The following is a 16,574-nucleotide window of genomic DNA, read 5'->3' as shown; positions in this document are numbered from 1 at the left end:
AGAATAGCTACCTATTTATAAAGTGTAACATTACTTAGCTTTCTCAAAATCAAATCAAGCAAAGTAAGGAATGTGATTAGAATGCTGGTTGTTTATCGAACAATATTTGTTTCAGAGGAGAAAGCGATCACAGTTCGTCTGGTGGGAGATCAAAACCATACTGGCAAAGTAGAAATCCAGTATCAAGGGACTTGGGGAGTAGTCTGTCAATATTTGTGGGATATACGAGATGCTCACGTGATCTGCAGAATGCTTGGTTACAAGGCAGCTGAACACGCAATTTGGTGCATTGAAGGAGAGACACCAAGAAGAGTGCTCATGGATTTTGTGGGATGCAGTGGTAGAGAAAATTCCATAGCAGAGTGTGCTCATAAAGGATGGTGGAATAGTTATTGCTCGAATGAACGTCTTGCTGGTGTGGTTTGTCAGATAAATGAAGGTTAGAAAGACAACTCTACTTTTTCTCAAACGATTCAAATATCATTACATCAAAGCCAATCATCTAAACAGCTCATTTGTTGATCAGAAACGAGCTTTAGTAAAGCTCTATTTATGCTCTTTCATACACTTGTCCAAGTGACAGTTGTACAATGACCTCAATGATGTTGGTACAAATCCACAGATCTTCCACCAGTTCAAGTTCGTTTAGCTGGAGGAAGGACAGACAATTCTGGTCGACTTGAAGTCAGGTACCATGGTCAGTGGGGTACTGTATGTTACGTTGGATGGGACATGAAAGACGCTGAGGTGGTGTGTCGTATGCTTGGTTACCCTGGAGTACAGGAATACATAACCACCAACTTTACACACGTCAAGGGTATAGTATGGCTGATGAACGTCGGTTGTACAGGAAGAGAAACGTCGATTACAGACTGCAGTCACCGTGGATGGGGTAATGCAGGCTGTTACCATAATAACGACGTTGGTATGAAATTTCTGTTTTTTCATGGATGTTGTTCAAGACTTTATACCCGTCAAAGGTATAATATGGCTTAGATACGTTGGGTGTGCAAGAAAAAAAACGTCGATTGCAGACTGTAGGCACAATGAATGGGGTAATTCGTACTGTTACCATTGGGAAGATGTTGGTGTGAGTTTTCTATTTGTTCATGTATGTTGTTCAACATCATGTAAAGAAATATCGAAAGGAGATACATGGATTAACTATATCAGTGGTTACGAGTGGAAAAGGCACTTTATTTTCCACGGATAAGTGACAAATAGATATATATTTAAAGGACTTCGCATTCGTTGTGCAATTTTGCACCATCAGACGATTTTTTGAATCTACATTCCAGTAGGGAACCTAAATGGAAAAAATAACATCATTGTGCTCATCAAATCCAAATACAGTAATAAGCTTAAATGCTGAATACATGGAAAGCCGAATCGTTAGAGAATAAAATAAAAAATTGTTAATTCATGAATTCCAATTTCATTATAGAACACAACATCTTATGTAGCTGTTCGTCTAGTGAATGGTAAGACTCCTAACGAGGGACGTGTAGAAGTAAGATACAACGACACTTGGGGAACCATATGCAATGATATACACTGGGACATATGGGATGCTTACGTGGTGTGTCACATGTTGAATTACTCCAAGGCAGTTACAGCAACAACTGCTAGCGTCCAGGGAACTGGTACACCTTTTGCTGTTCATTAACAGAAAATGTACATTCATTTGTGCCAATAGTTGTATCAATAACGTGTAATGTACTTTCATCAACACCACAAGTAACATCATTAGCACGGATCAATTTTCAATAACGACAATTGAATATGCGTGTACATTCATAGGCATCAATGGACAATCAATAGCGCGTTCGTACATTCATATGCGCGGAATGTCTTTTCTTGTGCGCGAAATTCAACTTCAACTGACACCAAATAACAAACAATTGCATTTAATGACAATCATTTACCCAAAAGTGAAAATTCATTAGTGCTATTAGCATAATCATTGACAATCTATAACGCGTTTGGACAATCATGAGCGTCAACGTTATATTCTATAGCGTGGTTCGACAAACATTTGCATGATTCGAATAAACAATAAGAGAAATAAAACAATCATTAGCGTTTTTTTTTATTTTATTTTTAATCACTTTAATACATATACTGTAAAAAACTCAGGAAACTGCCTCCATAATAGCGGCTGCGTAGGAGAATAGCAATTAGCTCACTTAAAGCAGCAATCAAAGCCGACCTCAAGGCAAGACGACAAGGGATTGCACTAGGTCTCTACAGAAAGCAGTTGCTAATGGAAGGGTTCCAGAGAAATGTGGCAACCATCACTATCGCTAAATGTGATCAGTGGTTCAGATATATGCAAACGTATTTGCCACGATGTATAAATGGCGAAGAAATTGAAGGCTAAAATAGTTTTTTAAAAAATCGCTAATGATTGTTTTATTTCTCTTATTGTTCATTCGAGTCATGCAAATGTTTGTCGAACCACGCTATAGAATATAACGTTGACTCTCATGATTGTCCAAACGCGTTATAGATTGTCAATGATTATGCTAATAGCACTAATGAATTTTCACTTTTGGGTAAATGATTGTCAATAAATGCCATTGTCTGTCATTTGGTGTTATTGAAGTTGAATTTCGCGCACAAGAAAATACATTCCGCGCATATGAATGTACAAACGTGCTATTGATTGTCCATTGATGCCTATGAATGTACACGCATATTCAAATATCGTTATCGAAAGCTGATTCGCACTAATGATGTTACTTGTGGTGTTGATGAAAGTACATTGCACGTTATTGATACGACTATTGGCACAAATGAATGTACATTTTCTGTTAATGAACGGCAAAAGGTGTAATATATGGCTTAAAGGGCTTCGTTGTTTGGGATACGAAGAATCTATTGATCAGTGTCGTCATTCTGGCTGGGGTAACACTGGTGGATGTGATCACAGCCGTGATGCTGGAGTGGTATGTGGCAATCCAACACAAGGTACAACTAGATAAGTTACAAAACAAGACATTCATATAATCTTTGTTTATCTATTCAATCATGTCAAGAAACAAGGTTATACGATGATCAAATGTATCGAAAAGTCTCGCATTGGTTTTTTGTGACATCTTTATCAAATGTTCACCTTACTTTTTGTGACCACGTTGAATAGAATAGCTATCAATATATATTATGTATCTTTACTCTCTGCACATGAAATCAAGCAATGTAATGGATGTGATTAGAATGTTGTTTGTTTATTGAACAATATTTGTTTCAGAGGAGAAAGCGATCAAAGTTCGTCTGGTGGGAGAACAAAACCATACTGGCAAAGTAGAAATACTGTATCAAGGGACCTGGGGAGTAGTGTGTAGTTATTGGTCGAGTGGGTGGGATATACGAGATGCTCACGTGATTTGCAGAATGCTTGGTTACAAAGCAGCAAAACACGCAATTCGCTACATTGAAGGCGAGACACCAAGAAGTATGCTCATGGATCGCGTGGAATGCAGTGGGAGAGAAAAGTCGATAGCAGAGTGTGGTCACCTAGGATGGTGGAGAGTTTATTATCGCTGCTCGAATAAATATCTCGCTGGTGTGGTTTGTCAGAAAAATGAAGGTAAGAAAGACAAATGTCTACTCTGCTCTAATCGTTTAGATATCATCTTCAAAGTCAATCGTCTAAATAGTTCATTCGTTGATCAGATAAGAGCTCTAGTAAAGCTCAACTTATTCTCTTTCAAACACTTGTCCAAGTTTGTCGTATGCTCGGTTACCCTGGAGTACAGGAACACATAAACACCAGCTTTACACCCGTCAAGGGTATAATATGGCTGAGATACGTTGGTTGTACAGGAAGAGAAACGTCGATTGCAGACTGCAGTCACGGTGGATGGGGTAATGCGTACTGTTTCCATGTTGAAGACGTTGGAGTGACGTGTATGAAGGGTTAGTCACATGTATATGATATTTTTTTGAATTCTAGTTTTCTGTTTGTTCATCCATGTTATTTAACACCATGTAAAGAAATATCATAAAATAAAATGAAGGTACAGTAAATGATTTAACTATATCAGAGATTTAGAGTGAAAAAGGCAATTCATTTTCCACAGATATGTATGAAATATATATATATTTAAAGGTCTTCCATGTGTTGCACAATTCTGCAATATGAGATGAATTTTTGAATCTCCATTCCATTAGGACATTTTCCTAAATGGAAATAAGAACATCATTGTGCTCATCAAATCCAAATGAAAAAACTGTTTATGCTGAATACATGCAAAAAAACCCGAAGAGAATAAGATCGATCAGTAGTACTTATAAAATTATAAATTCCAATTTCACCGATTTTAGAACTCAACGTCTGATGTAGGTGTTCGTCTAGTGGATGGCAAGACTCCTAACGAGGGACGTGTAGAAGTAAGATACAAAGGTACTTGGGGAACCATATGCAGTGATGGTTACTAGGATATATACGCTCATTACCAGAAATCCGAGACATCTTGCATCACGAATATCCAGTTTCACCCGAATGGGCCTTTAAAAATGGCTATCCAGCGATACAAAGAAATGTATGTGATCTTAAACTTAATGTGTTATTTTTGAACTATAACAACTTCGAATTTTACGTGCCGACCTTTTGATGAAAAGTACAGTTCAATTAACATCAAACGTAACGCTTTTTGTATCATTCAATTCGTCCTTATGGACGCAAAATTGATCAAAAACTTAAAGGAATATCTTCAATATATGCCCCTTAATTGAAGCAAAAAGCTTGGTACCTGCATTAGTTTATGGACTTGGACTTATGCTGTTTTGCATGGATCCATCCGTGCCGACCTCTGAAATTATTCTTCACTTCATGTTGTGTCTAAAACCGTCAAAATTAACCTTTTATTATAAAATAAAAGGCCGCAAAACAGCAGGAGAAAAGAGCTATTTTTCGAATCCAGTTGAGAAGCATCTGAAGCCGCAAATGTCTTGCAAAAAGCAGAGAAATGACTCATTTTAATCGTTTTATTCGCTCAAGAAGCGGCCATGTTTACAGCTTTGTAGCCTTGTAGTTTCCCTTGTTATACCGCTGTTTTAGAATCTGTAGGCTCCCAAAAAGCGGGAAATTACGAAACAACAACAATCAAATCGCATGCACGTGTAATGTAATTACGAAATAAAATTTAAAGCCAACCTCGTGTATACTGTATTTTCATTATTTTTAAATAGCAAAATGTCCGACGCTCTGTTAGAATTTGAAAAAAAAGCCATTGATTTTAAGCTTAAGGTTGCTGAACCTCCTCTATCTTATATACTGCAGTCGCATGTTGATGAATCATCCATAGCTCTAGCAATAGAAATCCCTTACCCTATTTTGATGAAATGGCATGAACTTGTTGGGATAAAAGACGACCACGGAAAAACCCTGGATTACGTCGACCTACTTAATTTTTGGATCCCTGGACAATGGTTTAAAGTAAGTAAAGCGACAGGATTGAGGATTCACGAAAGGTTAAGACGTGAAGCTGGATCAGTTGTCAAAAAATACACAGGGAAAAAAGCTAGTGGAAGTAAGAGAAAAGAAGCCCAGGGAAAAAAGTTAACTCTTAACATCTATGAAAGAGAGCTTGTGGTACCTAAAGAGGTAGAAGAAAATCTTTCTGCTGCAGAACAAGAAATAAAGGAATGGAAATTAAAGTACAAAGATCTGGAGGGGGAGAAAGAATACTTAGCTAGTGAAATGAAGGAGGCGTTAAAAAATAAAGAAAATGAAGTGGGAGAAAACATAAAAAGCTTTGAAGAAAGATTCAAAGAAATAGAAGAAAGAAATGTAGAACTCTCCGCGTACGTCCAGAATTTAGAGAAAAAATCTGGATTTCTCTGCGAAGGCAAAACTATAGACGAATTGGGGAACAAACAAAGTTCCAGAAGACCCAAGGCATTAAAAGGAAAAGCAGATGTTGCCCTTTGGTTCCTTGAGTCACATGGGCTCAAACTTTCTTTCCTAAAGGTCCAGGAGACAAACACTGGGAAGTACCACACTTTGAAATTTGAAAGTGAATTGTCTAAAGAAAGTGCAGATGCCACTGACCAAGAAAACTTAGAAACTCTTTTGTTTTTGCTGGATAAATTTTGTGCCAGTGATGAATTTTATCATGAACTTTCTGTTTTTTCTGAAGACTTACCGAGATCCTATTTAATAAAACAAAAGCGAAATGAGCTCAATAAACTTTGTCATATAGAAAGAACTCCTGGTCAATATCCTGGTGCTCAGCTCTCATTTTCCAACACTTTACAAGAGCATATTAGTCAATTCCTTAAGTCTAATCCAAACCATCCAGTGGATGAGCCAATAAAAGTGAAGATCAGTTGTGATGGGGCAAAGATGTCAAGATCAGCAAATTTTATGATCATGTCATTCTCTCTATTGCAAACCGGGGATCTGGTTATGTCTTCAAAAGGTAACAGAACCATTGGAATAGTTAATGGCCCAGAAAAATATGAAACATTAGAAAAGTCATTTTCAGAGATAATACAAGAGATAAACAATGTAAATAAAAATGGGAAAATCAAAGTCCATGACAAAGATATACCTATAGAATTATTTCTGGGTGGAGACTACAAGTTTTTACTCATGACCATGGGACTCAGTGGTGCTACATCAGACTATGCTTGCCTTTGGTGTAAAGTGTACAAGCTTTTAAGGTGGGATATGTCCAAAGATCTTGAATATTATAATGAAGAAATTAAAAGAACACTCAAGGAACTAAAAGATTTAAGTGCTTCATCCAAAAAATTTTCATGTGTCAACAGACCACTTTTTAACATTGAGCTGGACCATGTCATTCTAGATGAGCTTCATCTAATGCTGAGAATTACTGACAGGCTCACTGAAAACCTGATTATGGAAGCAATGGAGAAGGATGGCAAACAAGATCAAAATAAAACTAACAATCAAGAAAAGGGTGTTAATCTAAAGACATTGATTCAAACCATTAATGATTTAGGTATTACTTTTTCAATCTGGGAGGAAAAAAATGCTGATGGGAAAGGAAGTGGGTCATATGACTGGACAAGCCTTGTTGGTTCAGACAAAAAGAAGCTAATGAAACTTCTCCCAGCAAAGCTGCAAGAACTAGATATCCTGTTTCAAGAAACAAAAGAAACTGTCATCAAACTTTGGAAAGATTTTTATTCTCTGTACAATTTGATTAACTGTGATGTATATTCTAATGATTTTCACCTTGAAATTTTTCAGCAATCAAAAGACTTCATCAATTTATTTTGCTCACTTGGTGATAAAAGAGTAGGCTATTCTAATAAAAGAGTTACTCCATACATGCATGCATTAGTATATCATGTTCCCATCTTCATGAAAAATTACAAGAACTTCAAACAGTTTACTGGTCAAGGAATTGAAAAAAACAATGACGATGCAAAGAGGATTTATTTTCAAAAATCAAACAAGTGGGATGCTGCTCAAGATGTATTGCTTCTAGAACACCGTCAAGAAGCACTTAAACATTGTGAAAGGGGTAAAAGGAAATACACAAAAAAGGATGCAGCTTACTGGGAGGATGGCATCATTGACACAAGGAAAAAAAGGATGAAGGCCAGTTTAAGAGAACCAGAAAATGATGGTGAAGCATTCAAATGTGATGAAACTCAAAACCCAGTTGAAGCAAATGGATACAAGAACTTAAATGTCAAGATGTTAAGAGAGGCGATCAAAGCAAGACAAATTAAAGCCAAAGGAATTGCAAAAATGAAAAAATCTGAATTAATTGATCTTTTGAAAGAGCATGATCTTACTACCCAGGTCTAACGACATGATTCTATTATATAGGAAATAAAAATATATATCTTAATTATTTTACTGGATAAAGAGTTTAATGAATTGATTCTTATAATTTTTTTAAGATTCACTGCATAGGTACTCTCATAATTTTAAAAAGCTCATATTTTTATTACTGCTTTCTGATAATTAAGTGTAAACAATTCTATTAAAAAAATGCTATAAAATTATTTAACAAACGAATAATGTACCAAATTAAGTGACCGTTTCATCGACCTTGTATATATGTCAGTCACTTTTTTTAAATTAAATATTATTGCAACCACAAGCTCTTCTATTTACAAAAATTATCACTTTTTCGATCGGAGAATTAGGGGCAAGCTTGAGTTGTCCTTTAGATATCAGGTATCTTTTTTTCACAAAACTAAGAACAGTTTTCAACTTAATTGGAAAATCAATCGCTATTCCTTGTCCAAGCTCATGTAAATAATAATACCAATATTCTGGAAGATCAAATCGAATAAAATCATATTTATCATAAAGCATGCAGACTCCATCGGCGGCTTGTTTTCCTTTTCCTCTAAATACATATCTTACAATATCATGATCTAGTCTAATTTCAGCTGAATAACTAACTTTGACAGCATTTGATTTCAGAATAGTTAAAACAGCTTCCAGAAATAATGCAGCCCCATGCTGAATTCTTTCCCTTGTAATAACAGGATTATCGTATGTCCTACAAATAAAGTAAGAAAAATTCCCTTAGTATTCGATAGTTTATACGTATTTCATGCACACAAAAGGAAATTATTGTAGTATTGGTTTTGCAACTCCATCAAATATTAAGCTTATATTTAAAACACTTCTTTACCTGATAAGGTGATCATTCAAATGACAAGAAGGTTCCCAGGTACAACTCCATAGCGGCCAATCCTTCCATTTCACAAGGTATTCAAGTTCCTATGTTTTTAAATTGCAGAAATATAAATGCATAAATTTATACTACGGGTTAAGTATCTCCATAAACGACACATTTACCTACCTCCTTATTTGCTTTTCGCCGGCTAATGAGTCTCTCCACAAGATATATTTTAGATCCACGACTGTAATTTTTTTTCCCTTTTAAACTAAGGTCTAAGTCGACTGTAGAAAGTGTATTTAATGCTTTGTAATCCACCCGATCGGTACTTCTATGAGATCGCTCCGCCATGTTTGTTTACATGAAAATATACCACTGCGCATAGTCAGTACTCCTTAAAACGACCGCTGGCTAAATATACTACGGGAGCAAAATGTCTCGGATTTCTGGTAATGGCTTACGTGGTATGTCACATGTTGAAATACTCCAAGGCAGTTACAGCAACGACTGCTAGCGTCAAAGGAACTGGTCCTATATGGCTTAAAAGGCTTGGTTGCTCGGGATCCGAAGAATCTATCGACCAGTGTCTTCATGCTGGCTGGGGTAACACTGGTGGATGTGATCACAGCCGTGATGCAGGAGTGGTATGTGGCAATCTAACACCAGGTACAACTAGATATCCAAGTCACAAGGTTATACGATCATCAAATGTATCGTAAAGTCTCGCAATATTTTTTTTTTGTGACATCTTATCAAATGTCACTCGTTACTTTTTATGACCACGTTGATCAGAAGAGCTATCTATATATATTGTGTATCTTTACTCTCTGGACATTAAATCAAGCAATGTAAGGGACGTGATTAGAATGCTGTTTTTTTATTGAAAGCTATTTGTTTCAGAGGAGAAAGCCATCGAAGTTCGTCTGGTGGGAGATCAAAACCATACAGGCAAAGTAGAAATACAGTATCAAGGGACCTGGGGAGTAGTGTGTCATTATTTGTGGGATATACGAGAGGCTCACGTGATCTGCCGAATGCTTGGCTACAAGGCAGCTGAAAACGCCATTCGGTACATTGAAGGAGATACAACAAGAAGAATGCTCATGGATGAGGTGGTATGCAGTGGTAGAGAAAAGTCGATAGAAGAGTGTGCTCACTTAGGATGGTGGAAGTATTCCTGTTCGAATAAAGATCTTGCTGGTGTGGTTTGTCAGACAAATGAAGGTAAGAAAGACAAATCTCTACTTTACTCTAATCATTCAAATATTAGCACATCAAAGTCAATCATCTAAATAGTTTATTTGTTGTTCAGATAAGAGCTTTAGTAAAGCTAAAATGACTCTATTTCAAACATTTGTCCAAGTGTTAGTTGTACAATGACCTCAATGATGTTGGTACAAATCCACAGATCCTCTACCAGTTCAAGTTCGTTTAGCTGGAGGAAGGTCAGACAATTCTGGTCGACTTGAAGTCAGGTACCATGGTCAGTGGGGTACTGTGTGTAACGTTGGATGGGACTTGAAAGACTCTGAGGTGGTGTGTCGTATGCTTGGTTACCCTGGAGTACAGGAATACATAACCACCAACTTTACATCCGTCAAGGGTATAATATGGGTGAGCAACGTTGGTTGTACAGGAAGAGAAACGTCGATTGCAGACTGCAGGCACATTGGATTATTGGACAATTATTTCAAATTGGATTTTCTGTTTGTTCATGAATGTTGTTCAACATGATGTAAAGAAATGTCGTAACATAAAAAGATCATGCATGTCCAGATTAACTATGTCAATGGTCAAGAATGGAAATGGCACTTCATTTCTCCACATATTTAACAATCTGAAAAAAAAAGATTATGGATATGTTGCACAATTCTGCTCCATGAGATAAATTTTTGAATATCAATACAAACAGGAATCCTAAATGTAAGAAAAGAAATTAATTTAAATTACACTCATTAAATCCAATTTAAGAAATAATCCATGCTGAATACCTAGAAAGTCAAAACCTAAGAGAATAAGATACGATTTATTAATTTATGAATTCCAATTTCACCATAAAACTTTACGTTTTATGTAAATGTTCGTCTAGTGGATGGTAAGACTACTAACGAGGGGCGTGTAGAAGTAAGATACAAAGGTACTTGGGGTACCATATGCAATAGTTACTGGGACATATGGGATGCTTACGTGGTGTGTCACATGTTGAATTACTCCAAGGTAGTTACAGCAATGACTGCTAGCGTCAAAGGAACTGGTCCTAGATATGGCTTAAAAGGCTTTATTGCATCGGATCCCAAGAATCTATTGATCAGTGTCCTCATGCTGGCTGGGGTAACACTGGTAGATGTGATCACAGCCGTGATGCAGGAGTGGTATGTGGCAATCTAACGCCAGGTACAACTAGATAAGTTACAAAAATAACACTTTCATAGGATCTTTGTTTATCTATTTAATCATGTCATGTCAATTTTAAAATCATCAACTGAAAATTATTGCATTAGTTCGTTGCTATTTTTTTCAAATATTAAAGTTACTTTTTGTGACCACGTTGATTAAAATAGCTACCTATTTATAAAGTGTAAAATTACTTTCTGAAAATCAAATCAACCAAAGTGTCAAAAAACAAGAATTTTATATCATCAAATGATGATTCTTGCATTAGTTCGTTTTCCATTTTTATCAAATATTCAAGTTACTTTTTCTCACCACGTTCATTAGAAAAGCTATCAATATATATTGTGTATCTTTACTGTCTTAACATCAAATCAAGCAATGTAGGATTGTGATTAGAATGTTGTTTGTTTATTGAACAATATTTGTTTCAGAGGAGAAAGCGATCAATGTTCGTCTGGTGGGAGATCAAAACCATACTGGCAAAGTAGAAATCAAGTACAACGGGACCTGGGGAGTAGTGTGTGGTGATTGGTGGTATGGGCAGTGGGATATACGAGATGCTCACGTGATCTGCCGAATACTTGGTTACAAGGCAGCTGAACACGCAATTTGGAATATTGAGGGAGAGAAATCAAGAAGAACGCTCCTGTATCGTGTGGGATGCAGAGGTAGAGAAAAGTCGATAGCACAGTGTGCTCACCCAGGATGGTGGAAGTATTACTGTTCGAATAAAGAACTTGCTGGTGTGGTTTGTCAGACAAATGAAGGTAGGAAATACAAATCTCTACCTTACTCGAACCATTCAAATATTAGCACATCAAAGTCAAACATCTAAATAGTTCATTTGTTGATCAGATAAGAGCTTTAGTAAAGCTCTACTTATTCTCTTTCAAACACTTGTCCAAGTGACAGTTGTACAATGACCTCAATGATGTTGGTTCAAATCCACAGATCCTCTACCAATTCAAGTTCGTTTAGCTGGAGGAAGGACAGACAATTCTGGTCGACTTGAAGTCAGGTACCATGGTCAGTGGGGTACTGTATGTAAATATGGATGGGACATGAAAGACGCTGAGGTGGTGTGTCGTATGCTTGGTTACCCTGGAGTACAGGAACACATAAACACCAACTTTACACCCGTCAAGGGTATAATATGGCTGAGATACGTTGGTTGTACAGGAAGAGAAACGTCGATTGCAGACTGCAGTCACATTGGATGGGGTAATACAGGCTGTTACCATGATGAAGACGTTGGTGTGACGTGTATGAAGGGTTAGTCATATGTATATGATATTTTTTTCAAATCTGGTTTTCGGTTTGTTCGTGCATGTTATTTAATACCATGGAAAGAAATATTGGGAGATACAGGGATTTATTTAACTATTTCAATGGTTAATAGTGGAAAAGGCACTTTATTTTTCACAGATACGTATGAAATATATTTTTTATAAAGGTCTTTCATGTGTTGCATAATTTTGCACAATGAGATGTATTTTTGAATCTCCATTCCAATAGGAAACCTAAATGGAAAAAAGAACACCCCTGTGATCATCAAATTCAAATAAAGTAATAAGCAATGCTGAATACCTGCAAAGTAAAAACCTAAGCGAGAATAAGATCGATCAGTAGTACTTATGAATTTATAAATTCCAATTTCACCAATTTTAGAGCCCAACGCCTGATGTAGCTGTTCGTCTAGTGGATGGCAAGACTCTTAACGAGCGACGTGCAGAGGTAAGATACAAAGGTACTTGGGGAACCATATGCAATGATGGATGGGACATATACGCTGCTTACGTGGTGTGTCACATGTTGAATTACTCCAAGGCAGTTACAACAACAACTGATAGCGTCAAAGGAACTGGTCCTATATGGCTTAAATTAAGAGGTTATGGTTGCTATGGACACGAAGAATCTATTGATCAGTGTGGTCATGATGGCTGGGGTAACACTGGTGGATGTGATCACAGCCGTGATGCTGGAGTGGTATGTGGCAATCTAACGCCAGGTACAACTAGATAAAGTTACAAAATGAGAAATAAATATGATATTTGTTTATCTAATCATGTCAAGAGACAATATTTTAAAATCATCAACCGAAAATTATTGCATTAGTTCGTTGCTATTTTTATCAAATATTCAAGTTACTTTTTGTGACCATGTTGATTAGAATAGCTATCTTTATATACTGTGTATCTTTACTCTCTGGACATGAAATCAAGCAATGTAATGGATGTGATTAGAATGTTGTTTGTTTATTGAACAATATTTGTTTCAGAGGAGAAAGCGATCAAAGTTCGTCTGGTGGGAGATCAAAACCATACTGGCAAAGTAGAAATCCAGTATCAAGGGACCTGGGGAGTAGTCTGTCATTATTGGTGGGATATACTAGATGCTCACGTGATCTGCCGAATGCTTGGTTACAAAGCAGCTGAACACGCAATTCGGTTCATTGAAGGAGAGACACCAAGAAGAACGCTCTTGAGATATGTGGGATGCAATGGTAGAGAAAAGTCGATAGCAGACTGTGCTCGTACAGAATGGTGGAATGGTTATTGCTCGAATAAAGATCTTGCTGGTGTGGTTTGTCAGACAAACGGAGGTAAGAAAGACGAATCTCTACTCTAATCATTCAAATATCATCACATCAAAGCCAATCATGTAAATAGTTCATTTGTTGATCAGATAAGAGCTTTAGTAAAGCTCTTCTAATCACACACCTATTTCAAAAAACTTCGTCATCGACAAAGGCGATAGGCGAACCATCATTCCGAGACGGAAATGGTTTCGTTAAAATACAAAGAACATTTAATCTGTCTCCACACTAGGGTCCATTTTTTGACTATTTGAATGCAAGGGAATGAAGTAATAACTAAATGGAATCATTCTAAACATAAAATAATATTAGATGTAATAAACACAAGAATATATGGCTGGATTTTCTTTTATTGCTGAATGTAACATCACTTGTTTTTACATGATTAAAGAGGCCTCTTTCTTAACTTTAAGTTAATACATGAAATAATCAAACGATAAAGGTGACCAATATTGAAACAATAACTTGTCATTCCACATCTTGACTTCAAAGGTGATTATCTGTTTCGGCCCATCTCGAATGGTACAACAACCTGCATACGAAATACAAACAACAACAAATGTTTCGATAAACTTTGCATTTTAGGGTATGGTTTAAATTAAGGTTTAAAGGTTTAGTTTTAAGGTTCATGGTTTGATTTTAGTTTTTAGAATTTAATTTCTTAAATGCAGCTCTGTTTAAACTTCAGATTTTTATTTTATTTTTATGAAAAAATTTAATTATAATCTTTAATGACTTTAGGTTAAAAAGCTGGCCGCCGTGAAAACCGCAAAGAAGACACTTCATGAACTGAACCTGAAAGAAAGGTATTCTGAATAAGTTTAGTAAAAATGGTGAAAATTTCGGACTTAATAAATGAAAAAAGAAGAAAATCATTGTCATTTCTTGCCTTAGAGCCAGTGACATTTCAACTGAATATCTTCGGGAGGTACACGAGTTTGTTGTGCAGTTATCACTGTAGACAAATTAAAAAAAAAAAGAAAGAAAGATTGGTGGATTGCTGATGAACAAATACAAAAATTCAACGATAAAATTTGGGAAAAAATCTTAACACGAGATGAAGGGAAACACGGTATCTTGAAGGAGAAGACCGTGACTGAAGTTGTTTTCGTCGTTTGGCAATTGTAAACTGACTCGGCTTGCAAGGGCCAGAAAAACCTGAAAATATAAGAAAAACTTTTGTGAAAAAGTGTTTGGATTTCCGTTGTTATGGTTACATGTGTAGTCATGATGTCAGGAACACGGACTAGTATGGCCTGGCAGGAAGTCAAGGAACGTCTCTTCTGTTACTAAGACGGGATAGTTTCCCGCTTCTAAAATCAAGGAAAAGAAGACAAAAATAAAAATGAGTACAAAACTTCTGCAGAATTAGTCTAAGCGCATTTCAATTTAGAGGAAAAAATTGTTTTGTTACAATCCACAGTCCAAACTTGCTGAACTATACTATACATTCCTGCTAAAGCAGCCCAGCAATGCGAGTTTTGAGTGTGTGTGGTTTTTTTTTTTTTTTTTTTTTGTTTTGTTTTTGTTTTTGTTTTTTTGTTTTTGTTTTTGTCTTTGTTTGTTTTTGTTGTTGTTGTTTTTTGTTTGTTTTTTTTGTTTTTGTTTTGTTCTCCAAAATGAGTGAACTTCTGCAAATAATCAAGTACCCAGTTAACTAAAAGGATTTTTACAGCGCAGAAAACCGGGTAGGTGGACTCCTAGTACTAGTCTGAAAAAAACAGAAAATAGAGAAATTTAGTGATTACCTGAAACATAACGCAGGCAAAAGTTAGTAAACGTACGAGAAGAACATACTAGAAGAAAAGGCTCCCAAAACCAAAAACAAACGCAAAAGTGGACAATTTTATTCAAGTTAATTTGTTTTTACAGCAAGTCAGTCTCTAAACTATACAATAATATAAATAACCAAAAAATGCTGGGAATTTATTTACAACGTGGTTTACAATTTTAAAGACTTCTTTTTTCTGCGAGGTAAAAGACTCAAGCCATATTTTCGCGCCAAAAATTACAATAACTTTATGCGCATGCGTAACAAAAGAAATTCTGAATTTCTTCATCTGCAGCGAGAAAAGAGAGAGGTTAGTATAGATAACTCTGAAAAGGAAAAGTTAGCGACCTAAAATGGGGGTACAGAAACTATTTCTGATATAAGAAAAAAATACAATTTTGTAGCCCGGAAAATAAACAAACTAGCAGTCGTTATACGTTTTGTCAAAAGTACTTATTATGTTTAACTACTGAGAGAAATTACCCATAAAGTATACAAGTAGAAGTGATGGAAAAATAGCAGAAATTGAATCGAAATGGGGACCAGTGGATATTCCACGAGATCTCAACAGAAGTAAGCGAGCTGTGTCAGCAGCTCATTAAAGATAGGGTCACAAACCCTACCGTAAAGTACTTACAACCACCGGCTCGGGAATATCCAAGAACCAAAAAAACCCACAACCATTTAACCCAATCGTACAACCGGCAACTTTATTAATAAAGTATCAATAAACTAAATATTAAAGAAACTATAAGTTCATTAGTATATATACTCGTAATGAAAAAATATGTTTTGTCGAAAGTAGGAATTATGTACAACTAGTGGAATTAAAGTAAGAGTGAGTAATCAAAAAATGGTCGGAATTGAATCGGAAAGGGGGTGGATATTCCACGAGAACACAACAGAAGTAAGCGAGCTGTGTCAGCAGCTCATTAGAAATAGGGTCACAAACCCTACCGTAAATTACTTACAACCACCGGTTCTGGAATATCCAAGAACCAAAAAACCCACAAGCATACTACACAGGATAATAACTTATTATTTTATTAAATGAATTTATTATTACTAATAAGATTATGAGTAGCACATGAAGAACCCCCTAGCAGATAATGAAATAGGAAAGTCTTAGCTATTTGTAGAGGTGTATCAGTTATATCATTATATCGAAAAAATCTGTATTAATTGAGAGAACTAC

At 36.1% G+C, this 16,574-nt stretch overlaps 4 protein-coding genes across 5 annotated transcripts in view; 3 read left to right on the top strand and 1 right to left on the bottom strand.

Annotated features, from left to right (window-relative positions):
- Window positions 1-12,815, top strand: part of LOC116287634 (scavenger receptor cysteine-rich domain superfamily protein-like) — an 89,764-nt gene extending 76,949 nt beyond the window's left edge. Inside the window, exons 2-8 of the mRNA XM_089040293.1 lie at window positions 116-439; window positions 10,027-10,344; window positions 10,708-10,835; window positions 10,880-11,012; window positions 11,444-11,779; window positions 11,964-12,284; window positions 12,681-12,815. Of these exons, the coding sequence (XP_088896419.1) occupies window positions 116-439; window positions 10,027-10,344; window positions 10,708-10,835; window positions 10,880-11,012; window positions 11,444-11,779; window positions 11,964-12,284; window positions 12,681-12,694 (1,574 nt within the window). The 3' untranslated portion in view covers window positions 12,695-12,815. The remainder of the gene's footprint in view (window positions 1-115; window positions 440-10,026; window positions 10,345-10,707; window positions 10,836-10,879; window positions 11,013-11,443; window positions 11,780-11,963; window positions 12,285-12,680) is intronic.
- LOC116304853 (neurotrypsin-like) lies at window positions 2,801-5,164 on the top strand. Of its 2 annotated transcripts, none has more exons than XM_089039928.1 (4): window positions 2,801-2,970; window positions 3,251-3,589; window positions 3,727-3,867; window positions 4,327-5,164. In XM_089039928.1, the coding sequence occupies exons 1-4, from the start codon at window positions 2,817-2,819 to the stop codon at window positions 4,338-4,340; spliced, it is 648 nt and encodes a 215-aa protein (XP_088896054.1). In that variant the 5' UTR covers window positions 2,801-2,816; the 3' UTR covers window positions 4,341-5,164. The 2 variants fall into 2 exon arrangements, with proteins under 2 accessions (XP_088896054.1, XP_088896053.1); XM_089039927.1 differs by having other exon boundaries at window positions 3,727-3,918.
- On the top strand, window positions 5,198-7,789 carry LOC148905388 (uncharacterized). Its single transcript, XM_089040204.1, has one exon. It carries the CDS (start codon window positions 5,198-5,200, stop codon window positions 7,787-7,789), a length of 2,592 nt encoding a protein of 863 aa, XP_088896330.1.
- LOC148905387 (uncharacterized) lies at window positions 7,907-9,072 on the bottom strand. Its single transcript, XM_089039929.1, has 3 exons — window positions 8,802-9,072; window positions 8,631-8,719; window positions 7,907-8,495 (listed from the first exon to the last, which is right to left on the bottom strand). Exons 1-3 carry the CDS (start codon window positions 8,967-8,969, stop codon window positions 8,066-8,068), a joined length of 687 nt encoding a protein of 228 aa, XP_088896055.1. The 5' UTR covers window positions 8,970-9,072; the 3' UTR covers window positions 7,907-8,065.
- Window positions 12,816-16,574: the final 3,759 nt, after the last annotated feature.

The sequence above is a fragment of the Actinia tenebrosa genome, unplaced genomic scaffold (genome assembly GCF_029948245.1).
Source record: "Actinia tenebrosa isolate PJP-AT-01 unplaced genomic scaffold, QUT_ActTen_1.0 PGA_scaffold7__59_contigs__length_16204524, whole genome shotgun sequence".
In the NCBI taxonomy this organism is placed as follows: domain Eukaryota; kingdom Metazoa; phylum Cnidaria; class Anthozoa; order Actiniaria; family Actiniidae; genus Actinia; species Actinia tenebrosa.
This window is presented reverse-complemented; position numbering and strand designations above follow the sequence as displayed.